The following is a 16,622-nucleotide window of genomic DNA, read 5'->3' as shown; positions in this document are numbered from 1 at the left end:
CTCAGATTATATCCACGATGGGATGCTTGGTTCCTCCCTCTGGGTGGAGCATCTCACAATGGGGTAATGAGTCATGAGGCAAAGTGTTGATTAGGCTCATTAACAGAAGATAGTCCGGAGGGAGTTATCTCTGAGTCAGGCGGCAGGACAATGATGGGCAATTAACAGAAAGACAGTCTGGGGGGAGGAGGCAAGGAAACACTGCCCCACCCGACCCCAACGGCTGATGGGGATGGCAATAGAATACACCGCAACCCAGGACAATGTGCATCCTTCATTTAAGGATGTGCCTTTACCTTTATAGGCTTTGATCTTTTATTTATGGCAGCAGAAACGAGGATTTAACTATCATGATACAAAATCTAAGACTGGCAAAGCTCTCCAGTAACTTGTAGTAAAATTACTGTGTTCCAACCTCATATCCAGACCAGAGGTTGCTTCCTTTTTGCAGTTTGCACAGCACTTCATTCATTTCTTCTGCACACAGGGCATTCATCCATATCATTCCTTGAGTTACACCAGTGGAGATACAGCTACAGATTCACCAGTGCACGTTGGCCGCTCCGGAATGGGAGTCAGGGAAAGTCCAAGGAAAGAAAGTCTGCTCAGCTATCTGACTGGGAGTTTTCCTAGCCTGCACAATCTTTTGGAAGGGACTCCTCAAAGAAGTACAGCTGCAGTTAAAAGTAGCTCTTTAACAAGAACAGGTATGATGTAGCATAAGTAAGCCAGAGGGAGAATTGCAAGTGCATCAGGTTGGGAAAAGAAATTGCAACTAACAGAATAAATAAAATATTTTTCCTTTTCTTAGTCTTGATTTTACTTAGCTTCAATTTATGAGTCTTTTTGAATAAATAAGGTCATTTTTTCTTGACCTTGTAAGTAGCTCAAAAAGGCTAATATTTCAATAACTTAGTTTACTATTGCGTATGATAATTTGCAGATATTTAATAATGGTCTTAGGAACAAAAATTTGAGAAATTTGAAACATTGAAATGTTCATGCTCTGTATTATTTTTCAGAGTGTATTGTTATTGGGTTTTCTTTATATGTAAATTAAATACTGTATATGATACTGTATTTTCTCTAAAACCTCTCTCCTTTGCTGTCAGGGACTAAGATATTGTTCAGAAAAAGAGGTATTTTGGTTTCTTAATGACTCCTTTCCTCTAACTAATGGTAGAGATGAGCAAATGCAAAGCCATGTGTAGTGCAACATCCATTAGTGCCACGTGTAAGTTCTGTGGTAGCACTTGTAGTGCTGTTTGACACATATTTTAGTGGAATAAACCTTGAGAATTAGGCTTATTTTTATAGTAAATTGGTGTTGCCAGTGAAATCGTGCCATGTTCCTTGTTTTTTGTTGACTTTGATGGAACAAATGCTGCAGCTTCTGCTTTATGTGCACAGGAAATACTGTGGCCACAGACATGTTGTCTGAACACCCTTTGCTGTCTGAGCCCTCCTCTGTGAGTTTCTATAACTGGATGTCCAATGCTGTGGGCAACAGGGGGAGTGTCGTACAGGAAAGTCCAGCCACCAAGTCTGGACACAACAGCCTTCCAACAGGTATTGCTAATTTGCAGCTGAGTTTGAGATGGTTCTGGGTTGGCTGTGCCTGTGTTTGCCATATTCTGACTGAAAGTAATTGAGAGTGTGACTTAAATTCAACAGAACTTAATTGATTGAAAATAGTATTTGTGGGACTTCCCAGCAAACTGGAAAATGAAAAGATAGGATTTAAGCAAAACTGTTGTTTTAATTTCCCTCACCCTGCCTCCAAAGTTCAGCTTTTTTTTTTTACATTTGGGACTGTCAGTGTAGCTGCCAAAACCATGTGTAGCTGCCAAAAGTTAAGCCATAAAGTCATTTTCTGTTGCTGAGTTCCTTCGATTCTGTTGGCTATTTTTGATCCAATTTGCATATCCTTATTTTGTAATGTGTGCATTGGAATCCTTGCTCTTTCTCAGTTCAATTTTGAGACTAAACATAAACATCTATTTTGAGAGTGACTTAGGAATGGGACGTGGTTAACTGGTGTAAGGGAATGGAGAAAAATCTATATTTCTGAAAGTCTTAGATGTATTAAAGAAACAGATGTGTAACAATTTATTGCAGCCTTATTATTTTTCTTGCCAGCCTGTCATCATTCAGACTTTTCAAATGTGGGTCTTAATTTTCTTTTTCACTAACACTATACTTGAATCTTTTTGTATTAACACTCCTTCAGCTGTCCTATATTAATCTTAGGCACAAGAAGTTGTTTTAGTTTGTTTTTAATATTGAACCAGTAGTCTGATCCTACAAACATCATGGTGCTGTACATATTGCTGAACTATTGTGGCTCCTTTATAAACTGGAATGTGTTTCTCTGCTGCAAGACTCTTTCCAAATTTGAGTTGGACAACCTCTACCAGTTCCAGCAGTATCAGGCTGTTTCTTTATCCTGAATGCCACCTTTGTGAGGTTACAGACCTCAATGTGGCTTGTGTATCCATATAATTAATGTTGCTGAATTAATAGAGTCGGTGATGGTAAGATTTGCTGTGGTGTTAGTGTTCCATGGGTATTTATTTTTCAGGTGTGGCACCCAATCTTCCTACTATCCCCTCTGCTTCAGACTTCAACACAGTTCTGTCCAGTGACCAGAACACCCTGGATGGCACCCACTCTCAGCACAGCACCAGCCAGGATGATATTGCAGGTGTGGAAGAGGGCAACCAGGGCTTTCCTGCTGTCCAGCTGGCAGATGCACAGGTAAGTGGGGTTGCACATCACCAAATGATGAGTAAGAATATGGAAAATATCAAGGTCTTCATAACTGAATAACTGGGTTTTGTTTTGTAGGTTGTTTTCAAACCTCTGCTAAGTTACACGGGAATTCAGTCGCAGGATGCGATGCCCCTGTGCTACAGGATGTACTTTGGAGAGTACCTCTCTTTCTCAGGAACTCTGGACTGCCTCAGAGCAGATATTGTTGATTCAGACACGGCAAAGGAAAGGAAAAGCAAGCGAGCCCGAAGGTGTGCCCTGAGAGATTTTAAAATACGTGTATTGGTTAAAGAACAGAAATTAGGCTTTACATGACAACAGATTTCCAAAGCACTTTAAAGGGCTGCTCCTTATCCTATTATTCTTTTAATCTTTCATTTTGTCTTCCTGTTAAAATATTTTTAAAAATCTTCCTATGGAATGGTTTGGGAATTCTATTTGACTCTCAGCTGCCTTTGAAAATTGGAGACTGGGGAAGGGAGAGAGCTGGTGGGAATAATAGTGGGGGGGAATTTGAGTGGCTCTGCAATGGTGTTTAATAATTAATCCTGTAAATAATGATGTGGCTTTTTGTGAAAATGCTGAATCTTCCCCCAGACCAATTTTGGGCAAAGCTTTAGGATATAATGCAATGATTGCATGCCAAACTAGGTTTCATAGAAGTGGATGATTGCTATGTTAGTAGCACACAGTATGAAATTGTAAAAGTTCATTTTATTGTATTTAGGACTGTGGTAAAAAGGTGATATCCTAAGGGAAGTAAAAGGCTGGATTCAGTAAATTAGATGTAGGCTGTATAAAAAAATGTATTTGACTCTCACTCTCATAAAAAGAAACAAAGTCGTAACTTGTACCTTTCCTTTCCTTAGGCAAGGAGCTGTCAATCTTCCTCCTCTGGAATTCAAACCAGCTCTGATGTTAGAGACTTTCAGCATTAGTGCTGTGGTGATGGAGAAATCCATGTGCACCCCTCACAACTCCGCCAACGCCCTCTCCTTCCATGACTTGAACAAGCGCTATTACAACACCTTCCACTGTAATTTCACCATTTCCTGCCAGTCCATCAGCCAGCACGTGGACATGGCCCTGGTGCGGCTCATCCATCAGTTCAGCACCATGATTGACGATATCAAGGCCACACAGACAGACATCAAACTGAGCAGGTACACGGCTGGCTCGGCCTCCCCGACCCCCACCTTCAAAACCCGCAAGCACAGGGACTTCCGCTCCTCGGATTTCAGCCGCAGCTCCCGAGGGAGCCTCAACGGAGGCACCAGGGTGAACAACACCAAGAACAAGCGAACAAACAACGACAACAACAAGAAAGAGTCTCGGAACAAGAATTCCCTGGGGAGGTCAGAGCGAAGGACTTCCAAAGTGTCCAGGAAAGGCTCCAAAGATGTGGTTGACCACGTGGCGATCCATATGGATGACTCTGACTCCATTACCGTGTCGGAACAGAGCGAACCCTCTGCAGAGTGCTGGCAGAATATGTATAAACTACTGAACTTCTATTCACTCATTTCTGATCCAACTGGCATCTTAGAAAAGTCTTCTGAAACTTTTGGGCCAACAGGTAAACATGAATCCAAATAATTGTGTGTGTGTGCTTTTGCTCAAATGTGGCATTCTAGAGCTTGGTCACAAGATGGTTTTTGAAAGTTGCCCACCACATCCAACTTGGATCAGAGGGGCAAGTGGTGAGGATGGAGGTGAGCTTTTGATTAGTTCACCAAGATGACATACAAAAGAAAAGCTTAATTTTTCTCACTAACTGTGTAGTGTGGATTGAGTTTGTTCCTTCTGAGGTGCTGTTTTGTGTTCAAGGGGCTACCAGAAATGCTGTTTATTATCATTCTGTGAAAATGTGCCAGCATGTACATAAGCCACTTAGAGGGAGACAATTTCTGCCTTGAGAATGACTGACAGTAAGAAGAAAAAAAGGGAGCCTTGAGAGCAGGAAAGGTGAAATACTGATTTTGGTGAAGTCCCACAGAGATTACAGGTGGTTTTGCTATAATTTCACCTAAAACTTTGAGATCTGATGTAATTATTGCTATTTCCAATGTATTTCAACACAGCAGAGTAAATTTGAGAGCTGACTAGCGTGATTCTTTTTGTTGCTGAACTTAGGTTGCTGTAAATATGCAGGGGATGGTATAGTTGCTGTATTAGCCATATTTTCCTTGGACTTCTTTTAATTAAAGAATAAAAAACTGAGGAAGTGTTAGATGAGAACTTGTATTAAATAGATACCAGTGTCTTTCATGCATGGAATATCATATCCACAGTTATGATATCTGCACAAAATGTAAATTTTCTTACATTGCTTTTAGGCTCTTGAGTGTTGAAAAGGAAAACTTGCTCATCCAAAACAGAATTATTAGAACCTTTGCCTGTGGAATGATCAAAAAATAAACAGGACAATTGGAAACTGTCAGGGCATTTTTCTGGTATAACAATAAAATTAGATAATTACAAATATTTATATAAGGAACATAAGAGCATATCTTTGAATAATAGTGAAACCACATCACTCATTATTGTCTTCATTGTGTCTTGGATTTGGTTCAGTTGCAATGGTATTAGGGTGGAGTGAGCGAGGCACAGATAATTTTCCTGAGGAGTTTTGTTGACATGCAAGATACGTGAGCCTTGGTTTCAAATACAAATATATATGGGATATGCCAAGGATTTATTACAAATAAACCCTTAAATAACTGCTGGTGTCTCTGTAGGTGTTCGAAGCCCCACTGAGCCTGCCTGCAGGGTGGTGTTTGAGAACGAGCAGGACAACGGGCGGAAGCGCAGCCTGGTGACCTCGGAGCCACAGCACGTGACCCTCATCGTCTTTGGGATAGGGATGGTGAACAGAACCCACCTGGAGGCTGACATTGGTGGCCTCACCATGGAATCCGAGCTGAAAAGAATCCATGGCAGCTTCACCCTGAAAGAAAAAATGAAAGGTGGGATGAGTTAAAAGTGTTCTCCATAGTGAAATTCACTGGCAGTTTCACATGTTCATGTGCGTGTGTGATGTGTGTGTGTAATATAATAATATTCAACAAGTTCTTTTAAAAACTATTACGAGGATGCTGAAGGATTTTAAAAGGATGCAAGATTTTCTGGAAGTGCCATGGAGGAAATTCTCTTAGAAGATAGTAATTCATTTCTAAAAGCTTTCTTCTTGTTACAATTTACAGTTGACATCCTTTAATGTGACTGCTAAAGCTGTAATTTTTCAGTTATTTTTCTGCTGCAATATTTTTAAAAGCAGTAGGCATACCTGACGTATTTTATTGACTGAAATGCTGTCATATATCTTTTTTTCCTAAAGATGTGCTACATCAAAAGATGACTGAGACATGTGCCACTGCTCACATAGGAGGTGTCAATATCGTCCTGCTGGAGGGAATTACCCCAAATATCCAGTAAGTAGGAAGTCTCACAATTTAAAATTGTTCAAGTGCATAGAAGTGGTATAAGTTGTGTATTTTCCCTCTTGTGCTTCTAATTGCTTTTTGGAACTTACAGGTTCAAACCATACAAGATTTTTAGGGAGTAGTTAATCTACTGATGCTGATTATTCCTGTTTAAGATCTATAGTGTTTCTTTAATAGATACATTTTTCAATTCTCATAATGCATCATTCTTTGTTCTCTCATGTTATTTTTACAGTTCTAATATCCCTTCTCCAGCCTTTATATAATTGACACAACCTGGCAGGGGAGGGGGAGAGAATCATTTCCTGTGCATGAACATCATGAATCACTTGCTCAGCATCCGCATTGTTTTGGGTTTTTTATTTTTGCCAGTTCACAGACTCAAAAAGGCCACGCATTATTTTTCTTTGTAAAGAGCCGCATCTCTTTCTGTTTGAGTTGCAGAACAACAGCTGAACCACGACTCTTTGTAGCACAGATCACCCTCACACAATTTGGGTGTTAGCTGGGTAACCCTCAGTATGTGGACTGGTCTTGGAACCTGACTCTTGTAAGAAAGGGGCTAAATAATGTGACTTGAGTTTCTCTCTCTCCTTTTAACTCTTGGTTAGTGTGGAAGATGCTACATAGAACTTAAAACATATAGAATTTTATAATTTCCTCAGCGAAATTGATTCCAGTAAGTTTTTCAGAGGGATAAATGAAAGTTCCAATCTAAGAGTCACAAAGGGTTTCTGAAGGTGACTGAAGCCCTTCATGTCTGTACATATAGGGAGGGTACAAAAGGAAAGAGGGAAAATAATGATAAATCTTTAAAACAACAAGAGCAAAGAACAAACATGAGTAAACCCAAAACCTTCAACTTGGTAAATTTGAAAATAAATGTCATATTGTGGGTTACAAGTAATTAACTGACTAATTTTGCATGACTGTTTATTCTTTATTTGCTTTGTTTTTGTTTTTCTTGCTTTCTCTTCAATCTTCATCTGTAGACTGGAGGATTTTCCTACATCTCCTACAAGCACAGCCAAACAAGAGTTTCTGTATGTCATATTATTATGTTTAATAGTTTTGGAATTAACTCTGTGTTGTGGACCTAATGGCTGCATTCCTACTATGTGTGATTGTGTAGGCAGATGCTGCTTGAATACATTTTGGTTTAACATCTTGTGTTACCTAGATAAGCTGTTTTTAATGAAGCCTGCTAAATACCTGCCAAAAAAAGCCCTTGTAAATGTTAGCAATATAGTTTTAGGGGCTGCTATTACACTGCACTTACTACTGTAATGTTAAAATGGTTTGACTGGTCCTTAAGTTCTTCAGATCTGGTCCTGTGCTTATTTTAATGAGCTGAAATACTGTTGATAAATGTAAGGGAGCATGCAGGTGAGATTTGCTTTGGAACTGCTGTGCTTGGAGTGATAGTCCCTGTTGTGGTGTCATCATGAACAGGGCCATTCCTTTCTCTCTTTATTTACCTGTGTGCTGGTCCCAGGTCCCAGCCATGCTGCAGATCTGTGTGTGTGGGTGTAGGTTTCCTCTCTGTGTCTGTGTATTCAGTGTTGTGGTAATACAGGATTAACTTTTAAATGTCCTTATACCTCTGGAAGGACTGTAAAGCTGCAAGTGATGTAGGGAGAATAGTGGGATTTGTGTTCCTTTTTGTCTGGTAGCAGCATTAAACCAGTGCATCACTGAGTTGTTGAATTCGCTGCCATGTGATGTGGTCAACAAAAGTATACATTATTAAAGGGATTGGATAAATCCATGTAGGATAGGTCTGGTGGTGAGTCATGAACACAATACAGCCTCTGGCCTAGAAAGTAAATTCCTGATGGCTGAAATTAAAGGAAGGATCATTTATTTACACCTCAGGTATCTGCTGCTGCCTGAGTTTTCAGCTGACTCAGTGTAGTAGTTCCTGTGTGTTACAGGCCTCCTGCTGACTCCCTCCCCCCTCCTTTTTACAACATTCCCAAAAATCTGTAGAGTACTGGCCTTGTAGTCAGTTCTATAGCAGGACAAAGACTTTTTGTCACAAATTTGTCTGGAGAGTGATTTTTTTATGGTATTGATGCAAGAATATAGAATTCTTTCTGGAAGCATTACTGGTATAAAACCTAAATAATGATTAATGATTTTAATTAGATACAACCAGATCTGTTGTAGGCATATCACTGTAGGTAAGCAAACTGCAGATCTTTAATAATAAATGGATAGCCAGACAGTTGTTCCACATTTCATTCTGTCATGGAAGTAGGTTTTTTGTAGGCAAGCAGCAGAGAAATTAATTAGTTGCACGAAATATGAAAATACCTTAGGAGAAAAGCAGAGTTAATTTTGCTGAGGTTTTTTTCTCCTGCAACAGCTGAATTGGTGGAATACTTTTTTAATTAAGGAAGCATTTAAAATGGTTTGAATGTAATACTATTTTGTGTTACAGATGGGGGTGGAAATGTGTTCTTGATTGGCTTCACAACAGCTGAGTCAGAATGGTAGCAGGAAGATAATAGGAAATAAGCAAACATCAAGAGAAATAATTGTGGTTTTCTTTTAAAGAGGTGGATTAAAACAAGTCTGGCCTTTTCTTAAGTAATGCTTATTTATATAATGTTTTTCTGAAAATTGTTGTGAATTAAGATTTGTTTCCTACATCACATATTTTGAAATAATTTCTACCTGATGGTCTGCCCCAAAGTATTAATTCTGAACTGCTTTAGGTCACTTGCATCTCTTGCATAGCTGTGAAAATCTGAGAATGTTCCTTGAGCTTCAGTCAATTAATTTGCTGTTGATAGGCCAGTGTTTGCATTTCAGTGCTGTATATTTCTTGATTATAAGCAGAAGGGTGATGTCTGTTTTTTTTGGTTTGTATTTCCACATCTGGGTTGCCTTGGGCTTGCTGATATTTTGACATAAGAATAAGAAGAAACATTACCTAGAGAGTGGAGTTCACAGAATATTGTATCTTTCACCACGAGACAGTTTATAGACCAAACTGTTTTTAAACAACTTAAATAGGATACAAAAAGTGGTTTAGCTATACCCCTTGAAATATAGTACTTGAGAAACTTGCATTGGATGTTGCAATTTTATAGTCTATTTTTAAGCCATTTTAGCTGATGTATTGCATCTTGACAACTACATGTCCTTCTCTTTGAGGCTGCAATTCTGTGTTGGCTGCATAAAATACTTCCATTGGGTAACCCTCCAGGAATTGACCATAGGGACATTAATGTGTTATCCCAATATCTTTTTAATAGGAGTTTAATGAACTCTGCTATGCCAAAATTCTGTTATGACATCAAAAATTGTCAGCTTTGTGCAGTTGCAGTTTTATCTTGGGTAACCATTGTGAACCATATCCTTCTCAACATTAAAATAAAGTTTAGATGATGTATTTTGGAATAATATGTTTGAAGTAAACATCAGTATTGATTCACAAATTCATTTATCAGTTGCTATGTATTTAATATTGAGTATTTCCTCCATTGACTTTATTTGGATGCTAAAATCAGATTTTACTAAGTCCTTTTACTAAAAGGATGATTCAAGATTATTCCTGAACAGGAGTTGAAATGGAAGGCTCTTTTTTTGTTTCTGTGTGTGTAAATTTGTCTGTCTATGTGCAGCCTGGTGTGTATGCACTGAAATGACCTTACTTTAGGCAAGAATAGCAGTTTTTAACAGGTATTTTTGGTATTTTTGCCATGCATGATGTGTAGTTCCTTTAAGTGTAGCGTAGTTGTTTGTGGCATGTAGTGCATCTGTGTGTAAAGTGAAAGAAAAAGGAATGTGGGTGTAGTTGACAAACAAAATTACTTCGAAGTTCAGCTAACGCCTCAAAACTCAGTTTAACCTACAACTGGGAGGATGTCCAAATGACTGCTGTTCCCTTTTGCTGTCAGAACTGTGGTGAAGTGCAGCATTGCCAAATCGCAGGCCCTGTACAGCGCCCAGAGGGGGCTGAAAACCAACAACGCGGCTGTGGTGAAGGTGGGCGCCATCAGCATCAACATCCCACAGCACCCGGCCACGCTGCACAGCATGATGGTGCGCAGCTCCCACCAGCTCTCCAAGCAGATCTCCGACCTCATCCGGCAGCCCTCCACCACGTGAGTGCTCCCAAACCCCTCCCACTTCCAGGATTTTGCCACCTCAGGTGTCTGTGGGAGAGCCAGGCAGAATAACAGGAAGGGTTTTCCGCTCTTTGTCTTGGTCCACAGGCCCCAACCAGCCAAAGAAGATGTGGCGACTCCTCTGCCCTCAGAGAAGACTCCAACAAGTATCAATCAAACTCCGGTAGAAACAAATGAATTCCCACAGCTGCCAGAAGGCTTGGAAAAGAAGCCCATAGTGCTGAAGTTCAGTGCCATGATAGATGGGATAGCTATTGGAGCAGCTCTCTTGCCCTCCCTGAAGGCGGAATACAAGATGGGAAGAATGAGGAGTCATGGAATGACAGGTAACAGTTCTCTGGAACTTTAAAAACATTATTGCTTTTAGTTTGCCCTTCCTATAAGCATCCAAAAGCACTCAGTGTTTCTCTTGAATTATAGCTAGAATCTGTTTGAATCTGTTGCCATCAGCTTGAGTTTTTTTTAATGTGGACTTCTCTACAGGGCCACCTGATTGAATTTTCACTGTGGTTGTTACACGCAATTTGCAGGGGCAGAATGCAAGAGCAGGTGAAGACTTACATACATTCATATATAGCCTCCTCTCAGGATGCTTCACTCTGACTGCTGCCATCAGTTTATGATCCTTGATTAATTAATTATGATCTGTACTGCTACTTGAGAATAGTCTTATAAGGTCTCAGTACACCTGAGATGGTTTGTATGACTCCCTTCTCCATTTATTACTGTGGAGCCTTAGTTTACTTTAGAAATTAAGACAACCCAGAATCATGGGGGTAGATATATATAGCTCTTTGGGTCTGTATACCTCAATAACATTTTAAACATTTTAATTTTTTTTTTATTGTTCAAAAAATGTTCTTAAATTTAAGGATAAATAAGAGATTCTTTTGCCAGTTCATGCCTTTTCTTTTCCCGCCTTCCTTTTACAGGTGCCCAAACCAGATTTAATTTTGAGCTTCCAAATCACAGACTGCGCTTCACTTCAAAAGTTTCTGCCACTGACATGTCGACCATTCCGCCTTCGGCCAGTCTCAACCTGCCTCCTGTCACCATGTCAGGGAAATATGTCATGGAAGAGCATGACACTTACTCTGACCAGATCTGGAGCATAGATGAACTCCCTGCCAAGCAAGGCTACTACCTGCAGGGGAACTACCTGCGCTGTGTGGCTGAGGTAGGTGTTCAAGATTCATCTTGATAACTTGCTATTTCCCTTCTCTTACAATTCTGTCTGTGCATCTTCATGTTTTTTTAACAACCTGCCTCCTCCAGAACTCTCAGGTTTACCGGTTGAATCCAAATACTGAAAAATTGGAAGACAATTTTATTGTTGTATAGCTGGTTTATTTTTTTGGGGGGGATTAGACAGCTCCATAAATAGAATAATGACACGACATAAAATCTTAATGATAGAAAACTTTCTGCTCGACACAGAGTGTTCTTTTCACAAGTTCTAGTTGTGTGCCAATTTCCATAGTTAATTTTCCCAGAGAGAAAAGTGCTTAAAACAAGCCTGCCTGCTGGGGAAAAGCAGGGCATTTCTTCTAAGTGTAATTCTTTAGTCAGAAAATAGTCTGGCATGTTTGTAATTGAGACTTCTGATGTTTGCAGCTAAAAAAAAACCCTAAAAATCCACTGTTTTTAAAACTAAGTTTTGTTCTAAAATGTTCTATTTCTGCAGGTTGGTTCCTTTGAACATAATCTCACAACTGACCTTTTAAACCATTTAGTGTTTGTGCAAAAAGTGTTCATGAAAGAAGTAAATGAGGTCATACAGAAGGTTTCAGGTAAGCAGAACACGTAAAAGCAGCTTTAAGTAAGATCCTCAAACCTTGTTTGATGGTAACATTAACAGCTCTCAGGATCAGCTCTTTATTTTACAGATACCATCATTTCATGTCTATGATTGCAAGCAGCAGCAGGAAGCAGAGCAGGACTTTGAAATAATAACAGAGGCTCTGGAAATTATTCTAGGTCGATCATAAGCAGGATTTTTTTTGGGAAGCAGGGTTGTATGGCATTCTGGACATCAGTCTCTGTGTCTATCTATGGCATGACCTTGGCTGGGTTACCTTCTGTATTCACTTTGATTTAAACACTTTTTGACTTATCCTAAAAGGCTGTTACAGAAATGCAGCTATTTTTTAGTGTAAAGATTCATCAATAGTTGGAAACAACATGGAGAAAGAAAGAATAACAAGTGGTAACTAAGTGAAAGGAATGTCTGTGTGTACATCTACATCTTTTCACGTACCTCTGTGTGTGTGTATATATATTCAGGTATACAAATGCAACAAAAGGACTGTGCAGGTCCACGTGACATGCCCTTGAGGCAGTTAAAAAATGTAGTGGAGAAAATGGAAAATGCTAAATTTCCTGAGGGATAACAAGAAACACCCTGATATTTGTTCCAGCCAAAATACATTAGTATTGGGTAGTAAGAAAATGCTTAGGGGAACAATAATTCTTCTGACAGCTGTCATTATTCTATTAGAACATTTTTTGTAGAGGAGCATACAGTGCTGAACCAGGAAACCCATATTAGCTTTTACAGTGTTCCTTAGACCCTGCATTTCAATCTCCCCTGCATTTTTATGTGAGAAACTTAGGGCCAGTTCTGGTTCTCTGCTTTTCCAGACTATAAATTTGTATTGCAAGTAGCAGCCTGATGGTTTTTGAAATGTGACTGTTGCCCTCCATATTGGGGTAATTCAGCAGGGATATGGTCAGGTCAGCAATCCGTGGGTCTGGGTGCTCAGTGCAGAACAATGGGGGCAGAAATTGGCTTGGTCCTCCTGGCTTGGAGCAAAGTAATTTTTTAAATGGCTTGAAAGTACCAATTAGTGTAATGTGCTACAGTGTTTTTTCTAATTATGGCTTGTGTTGCACTAAAATATCATTTGCATATTATCCTTATATAAAAACTGTGTAAGTGCCAATTACTTGAGGTGAAGTTGTACAGATTGGGAGCTAGTTAATGAACAGACACTCCATAATAATTGCTTCTAGAAGTTGAAGGCAGTGTTGATTAAAAGAAAATTATCCAGATACAAAATGGAATGATAAAAATTTACTGTTGTTGTTTGGGGTGTTTTTAATCCATGATTTAACTGTCTGTTCTTACCACCAAATAACTGTAATTAGAAGAATTGGCATATTTGGAGAGAATTAATGGCTTAACCTTTTCCAGCAGCAAGCTCTTCCTATACAATATAAGTTGCAATGTAGATAAATCTCAAGGAGAATTAAAGCCAGGATTGCTTCAAGGGCACATAACTTGGGATGAAATGTGCCAGGATGAGGAAGCAAACCCAAAACCAAAATAATTGTAGAATACTCTTTCCTCCTCTCATTGAAAAATACTGATATCATTTCGATTCCTCATTTCATGGAATTTGCATAGTATTTGGTCAAATGTTGAATTTGTATTGTCAGATAAGTAGGAGATACATTGGTGCAGGGGACAAATAACATGTTTTTTGAAAAGTAGGTGTTACTCCTTACAGGCTTTGAGACTTCCTGTGGAAAGTTTCCCAGGAGGGAGGAACATACCACTCTTCCTTCATTCGCAGTAGAGGGCTATTAATAATATGTAAGAAAATGAATCTGCACTGATGTCTTCAATCCATTTGTTTTTATAAATCTTCAGCTAGTCACTTTAAAATGAGGCTTCATTCACTGTCACCTCTTTATATCTATTGGTTTTAAAATGCTTTCTTTGTTAAAACTCTGACTGTGTATATTTAACGTGTACAGGAGGGGAGCAGCCAATACCTCTTTGGAATGAACACGATGGCACAACAGATGGAGATAAACCAAAAATTCTTCTTTACTCATTGAGCCTGCAGTTTAAGGTAATCTTATGATGACAAAACAGTGGTGGGGTTTTTTTTCCCTTTCTCATCATGTCTCTGAAGCAGATGCTCGTACCTTTGTACCTCCTTTATCCATTAGGGAATTCAAGTGACGGCTACAACTCCCTCAATGCGTGCTGTGAGGTTTGAAACGGGATTGATAGAACTTGAGCTCTCCAACAGACTGCAAACCAAAGCAATGCCTGGAAGTAGCAGCTACCTCAAACTGTTTGGAAAATGCCAGGTGGATTTGAACCTGGCACTGGGACAGATTGTTAAACATCAGGTCAGTGCTCAAAACCTTTGCATGTAATGTTCTTAATAGTGATTTAAAAATTATATAACCAAGCCAAGAGGTTGTTGTACCATACTGGTTTTTTGTTTTGGGGTTTTTTTTCCCCATACTATTAATATCTTAGAACTTCTTAGCCCTTTGGAACAGTGATAGCCTTTCTACTGAGTCAAACTCAAAACTTTTGTTGATATTGATATGTTTTTTTAGAATATTTGAATGAAATAATAAGATCAGAGAAGATCCAAACTTTGCTGGACCTACATTTTGACCTAGTTTGTCTGTCTTGGTTTGACTGTTGTACCTCTTGTATTCTTAAAGCTGCTGTTACCTGGAATTGCTTATTCTAGGATATGAAAGTATTTTGTGATGCCTAGAAACATACAAGCAAATAGAAATCTTAGGACCTATAAATCAACTGTCACAATAGAGGATCTCGATATATAAATAGTTATGTTAGTTAACAATTCATGATAAATAAGGAAAATAATACTGTGATCACAACTTAATGCAAAAATATTGGAGATCCTCAAATGGACTTTGGGTAGAGAAGAAAAAGAGGAAAGGACACAACTTGCTGTTTTAATTTTATATTTTGTCAAATGCAGTAATCTGGGGTTTTTTCCTTCCCACTCCCCCTCCCTGAACTCTTCCCTGCTGCAAACCTCTCCCTCTTCCCATTTTTTGAAATGTTTTAAGGTTTATGAAGAAGCTGGCTCAGACTTCCATCAAGTTGCCTACTTCAAGACAAGAATTGGATTAAGAAATGCTCTCCGAGAAGAAATCAGTGGCTCATCAGACAGGGAAGCTGTGCTCATTACTCTGAACAGACCCATTGTTTTTGCCCAGCCCGTGGCCTTTGACAGAGGTATTGTAGAGACAATTGCTACAAGTTAGTGTTCATACTGAGGAAGAGATTTTTTTTTTTTTCCCAAGAGGCTTGATTATTTAAGATTCAATATGTTTCATGTTAAGTAGATGAGAAATTTGAGAGATCTCCTCCATGCTCAACAGATTGATAATTCTGTCATCAAACATCAAAAATTCCATTTGTTGAGGGGATTAGTTTTCAGACGGTTTGGAGGAAGCTGCTGTTGTAAATTTTCACAGACAAATAATGCTGAGAACAGCAGGACATTTTAATATATTAACTCTGATGGTAAATGATCAGGTTTGTTCATCTTATCCTTTGAAGCACGAGCCCAATCACTGCAACCTGAATGTGTGTGTGCCCCTTGTTATACATCCTCTGACATAAAGTAACGGAGAACTGTAAAAGGGAGAAAAAAAAAAGAATTTATTTAGTGAATGTACATTAGTTTTTTTAATGTGAGGATTTCAGTTAAACATTTTTGGTTTCCTCATCAAGCTGTGCTATTCTGGCTGAACTACAAGGCCGCATATGACAACTGGAATGAACAGAGAATGGCTTTACATAAAGATATTCATATGGCCACAAAAGAAGTGGTAGATATGCTGCCTGGAATCCAGCAAACCTCTGCGCAGGCTTTTGGGACCCTGTTCCTTCAGCTGACTGTCAATGACTTAGGAATTTGCCTGCCCATCACAAACACACCCCAGGTAAGCAAAAGCGTGTGAGAAGTCTGTTAAAATACCAGTTTGTGTGTGGTACATATACAGAACCAGGTGATGCATATTTCAAAAGAGGTCTAGTCTTATAAAAGGAAATACGTGGGCTTTTTTATAGGGAAACATAATTATAGATGTTCGTAGAGCTAGAAATTAATCAATCTGTACACCTAAGTGTATGCAATTGTACATATCAAAATAAGCACCAGAAAACCACATGAGGATTGAAGCTCCTTTTTGTCATTGTTCAATTAAGTCCTGTGTGACCCTTCTATGAGAAAAGAATCGATCCTGGACTTGTGTTCTCTGGTCATGGGGCCTATGGATTATAGCCCTCGATCAAACATGGACTTTTGTTCTTTTCCCAGATGGGCTTGACTCCCACTGCCCTAATAAATTTATAATGTAGGTGTTGCATTTAGGAAACAGCAATGCAAGGCATTGTGTGGGCAGAGGTGATGCTTTTGAAGCTCTGCAGAGAAGGAAAAACACGAGGAGATATGATGAGGGGATCAGTTTTCTACTAGGG

The 16,622-nt window shown here is 39.1% G+C and overlaps 1 protein-coding gene across 12 annotated transcripts in view; it reads left to right on the top strand.

Annotated features, from left to right (window-relative positions):
* The window catches only part of KIAA1109 (KIAA1109 ortholog), an 81,378-nt gene that overhangs the window by 43,952 nt on the left and 20,804 nt on the right, over positions 1-16,622 (top strand). For 9 of the 12 annotated variants that reach the window (XM_017736907.1, XM_017736912.1, XM_017736911.1 and 6 more), the window contains exons 41-56: positions 488-707; positions 1,411-1,569; positions 2,582-2,757; positions 2,848-3,023; positions 3,642-4,348; positions 5,511-5,738; positions 6,110-6,203; positions 7,208-7,258; positions 10,124-10,330; positions 10,442-10,680; positions 11,287-11,531; positions 12,039-12,144; positions 14,114-14,211; positions 14,312-14,497; positions 15,203-15,371; positions 15,873-16,084. In XM_017736907.1, coding sequence (XP_017592396.1) covers positions 488-707; positions 1,411-1,569; positions 2,582-2,757; positions 2,848-3,023; positions 3,642-4,348; positions 5,511-5,738; positions 6,110-6,203; positions 7,208-7,258; positions 10,124-10,330; positions 10,442-10,680; positions 11,287-11,531; positions 12,039-12,144; positions 14,114-14,211; positions 14,312-14,497; positions 15,203-15,371; positions 15,873-16,084 — 3,273 coding nt within the window. The remainder of the gene's footprint in view (positions 1-487; positions 708-1,410; positions 1,570-2,581; positions 2,758-2,847; positions 3,024-3,641; positions 4,349-5,510; positions 5,739-6,109; positions 6,204-7,207; positions 7,259-10,123; positions 10,331-10,441; positions 10,681-11,286; positions 11,532-12,038; positions 12,145-14,113; positions 14,212-14,311; positions 14,498-15,202; positions 15,372-15,872; positions 16,085-16,622) is intronic. The other 3 variants (XM_017736913.1, XM_017736906.1, XM_017736905.1) reach the window with 2 other exon arrangements.

Source organism: Corvus brachyrhynchos, unplaced genomic scaffold (assembly GCF_000691975.1).
Source record: "Corvus brachyrhynchos isolate BGI_N302 unplaced genomic scaffold, ASM69197v1 scaffold105, whole genome shotgun sequence".
Taxonomy (NCBI): domain Eukaryota; kingdom Metazoa; phylum Chordata; class Aves; order Passeriformes; family Corvidae; genus Corvus; species Corvus brachyrhynchos.
Note: the sequence above shows the minus strand (reverse complement) of the source record. Positions and strands in the feature narration are given on the sequence as shown.